The 4,512-nt window shown below is 50.7% G+C and overlaps 1 protein-coding gene across 1 annotated transcript; it reads left to right on the top strand.

The window, feature by feature from the left end:
• The first annotated feature begins 1,114 nt into the window (after positions 1-1,114).
• On the top strand, positions 1,115-3,238 carry LOC135979795 (SRRM2 protein homolog rsr-2-like). The gene is made up of 2 exons (XM_065579996.1): positions 1,115-1,661; positions 2,736-3,238. The coding sequence occupies exons 1-2, from the start codon at positions 1,115-1,117 to the stop codon at positions 3,236-3,238; spliced, it is 1,050 nt and encodes a 349-aa protein (XP_065436068.1).
• Positions 3,239-4,512: the final 1,274 nt, after the last annotated feature.

Consider the following 4,512-nt stretch of genomic DNA (forward strand, 5'->3'; position numbering starts at 1 on the left):
ATTGTGTTTCAAGGATGTGTGGAAGCAAGACTTCAAAGAAATGGACATAGATGTGGGCAACTGGGAAGATCACACTCAGGACTCGGAAACAAGAGCTTAACAAAGGTCTCCGGAGTGTCTAGAGGAAGGCATCCAGCCTAGCAGAGGAGAAATGAGCTCACAGAAGGCAGAGCCCAAAGGGTTGAGACATCATCTTTAAATGTGACAGATGCGGCAGAGATTGTCTCTCTCGAGTGGGTCTCTTCAGCCACAGTTGCGGCTGCCATAAAACCACCGGAGTAAATTTGTTACCTCTCCGGGTCGCACACTCATGGTCTCGCGAGACTGAAGGATGCTTACTATCTGGATGCCTCAAGCTGCTCACCAATGTTTGGTTCGATAGTTGGGGATAAGAGTGCGCACTGATCCTTTCTAGTGCTTAAACGTTGGAGAGGGATACATCTAGTAGCATCTCATGTAGCATCTCAGCTTGATAGAATGTGAAGTCTGGGTTGGGAGCTGTGTTCTCACATCACACTCCCCATGAGCAATGTACAGTATTTTTAACAAAGAACCTGCAAAACGTGGTCACTGTCAGTAGAGACTCTCCTGCCACTAAACTAGAGACATCCCCAAAGTTACTCTATAGAATGCCTGAAGGTCAACAGACTAGGGCTCCGAGGGTCCAGTGGGACAAGCAAACTTCAGAATGAAGTGTCACCACACGGGGCTAACCCTCCCATTGTGCCCCTTAGGCCTGGTCTACACTACGACTTTAATTCGGATTTATCAGCTTTAATTCGAATTTACCCTGCAACCGTCCACACAACGACGCTATTTATTTCGATGTAAAGGGCCCTTTAAATTGATTTCTGTACTCCACCCCGACGAGCGGAGTAGCGCCAAAATCGATTTTAACATTTCGAATTAGGGATAGTGTGGCCGCAATTCGATGGTATTGGCCTCTGGGAGCTATCCCACAGTGCATCATTGTGACCGCTCTGGACAGCAATCTAAACTCGGATGCACTGGCCAGGTAGACAGGAAAAGCCCCGCGAACATTTGAATTTCATTTCCTGTTTGCCCAGCGTGGAGAGCACAGGTGACCACAGATAGCTCATCAGCACAGGTAACCATGCAGGCTGATAATCGAAAAAGAGCACCAGCATGGACCGTGAGGGAGGTACTGGATCTGATCGCTGTATGGGGAGAGGATTCAGTGCTTGCAGAACTTCGTTCTAAAAGACGAAATGCAAAAACTTTTGAAAAAATCTCCAAGGGCATGATGGAGAGAGGCCACAATAGGGACTCTGAGCAGTGCCGCGTGAAAGTCAAGGAGCTCAGACAAGCCTATCAAAAAACAAAGGAGGCAAACGGTCGCTCCGGGTCAGAGCCGCGGACATGCCGCTTCTACGCCGAGCTGCATGCAATTCTAGGGGGGGCTGCCACCACTACCCCACCTGTGATCGTGGATTCTGGGTCGGGGATAGTCTCATCAGCGACGCCTGAGGATTCTGCCGATGGGGGAGAGGAGGAGGAGGAGGAGGAGGATGAGCTTGCAGAGAGCACACAGCACTCCGTTCTCCCCAACAGCCAGGATCTTTTTCTCACCCTGACTGAAGTACCCTCCCAAGCCTCCCAAGCCAGTACCCAAGACTCTGACCCCATGGAAGGGACCTCAGGTGAGTTTACCTTTTAAAATATAAAACTTGTTTTAAAAGCAAACGGTTTTTAATGATTACTTTGCCCTGAGGACTTGGGATGCATTCGCGGTCAGTTCAGCTACTGGAAAAGTCTGTTAACGTGTCTGGGGATGGAGCGGAAATCCTCCAGGGACATCTCCATGAAGCTCTCCTGGAGGTACTCCAAAAGCCTTGCCACAAGGTTTCTGGGCAGTGCATCCTTATTCCGTCCTCCATGGTAGGACACTTGACCACGCCATGCTTGCAGCAAGTAATCTGGTATCATTGCCTGACAAAGCCTGGCAGCGTATGGTCCCGGTGTTTGCTGGCATTCAAGCAACATCCGTTCTTTATCTTGTTGTGTAATCCTCAGGAGAGTGATATCACTCCTGGTAACCTGGTTGAAATACGGGAACTTAATTAAGGGGACAGAGGTGGCCGTTCCTACTGGGCTGTTTGCCTGTGGCGGAAAATAAATCCTTCCCTGCAGTTAGCCAAGCGCAGATGGGAAATTGGCCCTGAGTTTTTCGTGTTTGGCTAGCAGGGATCTTCCCTGTTACCAGCCATGCGGTGGGGGGAGGGGTACCGTGATCATCCCAGAGAATTCATGGCGGGAGGGGGGCGGCGGCGGGGGGGTGGTGGTTAGTTTGGTGCCTGCAGGGATCTTCCCTGATACCAGCCACGCGGTGGGGGGGAGGGGTACAGCGATCATCCCAGAGAATTCATGGCGAGAGGGGGGGGGGTGGTTAGTTTGTTTGCTGCTGCTGCTGCTGAATGTTAACAGAAAAACCGCAGCACTCTACAGGCTATGCTTGGTATGTGGGAAAGGAGGGCGCAGAAGCTGTAAGACAATGGCTTACCATGGCCGCATGCAAGCCGAATTCTGTTGCCCAGACCTGTGATCTCTAGCAGCAAAGCCACAGGCACTCAGCATTAAGAGGCAAAATGCGACCTTGCACAGAAATCACATGTGCTATGTAATGTGAATAGTGTTGGTCACCGTGAAAGAGTATAAGCATTGTTCTGCAAAATGTAGCTTTTTAAACAATTCTCTCTTTTTTCCCCTCCCTACAGCAGCTGCAAATTCCTCAAGCCTCCCTCCTCCATCCCGAAGGTTATCACAGATAAGGCGTCGTAAGAAGAGAACGCGAGACGAGATGTTTTCTGAAATTATGGAATCCAGCCGCAGTGACAGAGCTCATCTGAATGAGTGGAAGGAAACAGTTTCAAAGTATAGGAAAGAAGCCAGTGAACGTGAGGACAGGAGGGACCAACGTGAGGACAGGAGGGACCAACGTGAAGAGAGGAGGGACCAACGTGAGGAGAGGAGAGACGCTCGAGATGAGAGGTGGCGGCAGGAAGACCAGAGGAGGCAGGATGCAACGCTGGGGCTGCTGCGTGAGCAAACAGACATGCTCCAGCGTCTGGTGGAGCTTCAGGAACGGCTGCTGGAAAACAGACTGCCGCTTCAGCCCCTGTTCCACCGTCCTCCCTCCCCATGTTCCGTATCCTCCTCACCCAGACGTGTAAGAACGCGGGGGGGAGGCTCCGTACACCTTCCCATTCCACCCCAGTAGACAGCCCAAGCAAAAGGCTGTCATTTTTTTAACCTTTTCTTTGTGGCTTTTTCCTTCCCAGCAATCCTCCTCCCAAATACCACCCGGGTTCCCTCCCTCTTTTTCTAATCTATTAATAAAGAATAAATGATTTTTAAATGATAGTGACTTTATTTGGTTTGAAAGAAAGCTGGGGGAAGGGGGAGGGTGGGTTCCTTACAGAAAATCAGTCAATAAAGGGGGCGGGTTTTCATGAAGGAGAAACAAACAGATATTTCACACTGTAGCCTGGCCAGTCATGAAACTGGTTTTTAAAGCTTCTCTGATGCACAGCGCTTCCTGGTGTGCTCTTCTAATCGCCCTGGTGTCTGGCTGCGCGTAATCAGCAGCCAGGCGATTTGCCTCAGCCTCCCACCCCGCCATAAAGGTCTCCCCCTTACTTTCACAGAGATTGTGGAGCACACAGCAAGCAGAAATAACAATGGGGAGATTTCTTTGGCTGAGGTCAGAGCGAGTCAATAATGATCGCCAGCGACCTTTTAAACGGCCAAATGCACATTCTACCACCATTCTGCACTTGCTTAGCCTGTAGTTAAACAGCTCCTGACTCCTGTCCAGGCTGCCTGTGTATGGCTTCATGAGCCATGGCATTAAGGGGTAGGCTGGGTCCCCAAGAATAACTATTGGCATTTCAACATCCCCAACAGTTATTTTCTGGTCCGGAAAGTAAGTCCCTTGCTGCAGCCCTTTAAACAGAGTAGTGTTCCTGAAGACGCGAGCGTCATGAACTCTTCCCGCCCAGCCCGCGTTGATGTTAGTGAAACGTCCCTTGTGATCCACAAGTGCTTGCAGCACCATTGAAAAGTACCCCTTGCGGTTTATGTACTCGGTGGCTTGGTGCTCCGGTGCCAAGATAGGGATATGGGTTCCGTCTATCGCCCCACCACAGTTAGGGAATCCCATTGCAGCAAAACCATCCACTATAGCCTGCACATTTCCCAGAGTCACTAACTTTCGTAGCAGCACCTGAGTGATTGCTTTGGCTACTTGCATCACAGCAGCCCCCACAGTAGATTTGCCCACTCCAAATTGATTCCCGACTGACCGGTAGCTGTCTGGCGTTGCAAGCTTCCACAGGGCTATCGCCACGCGCTTCTCAACTGTGAGGGCTGCTCTCATCTTGGTATTCTGGCGTTTCAGGGCAGGGGACAGCAAGTCACAAAGTTCCATGAAAGTGCCCTTACGCATGCGAAAGTTCCGCAGCCACTGGGAATCGTCCCAGACCTGCAACACTA

This window comes from Chrysemys picta, unplaced genomic scaffold (assembly GCF_011386835.1).
Source record: "Chrysemys picta bellii isolate R12L10 unplaced genomic scaffold, ASM1138683v2 scaf1221, whole genome shotgun sequence".
NCBI lineage: Eukaryota > Metazoa > Chordata > Testudines > Emydidae > Chrysemys > Chrysemys picta.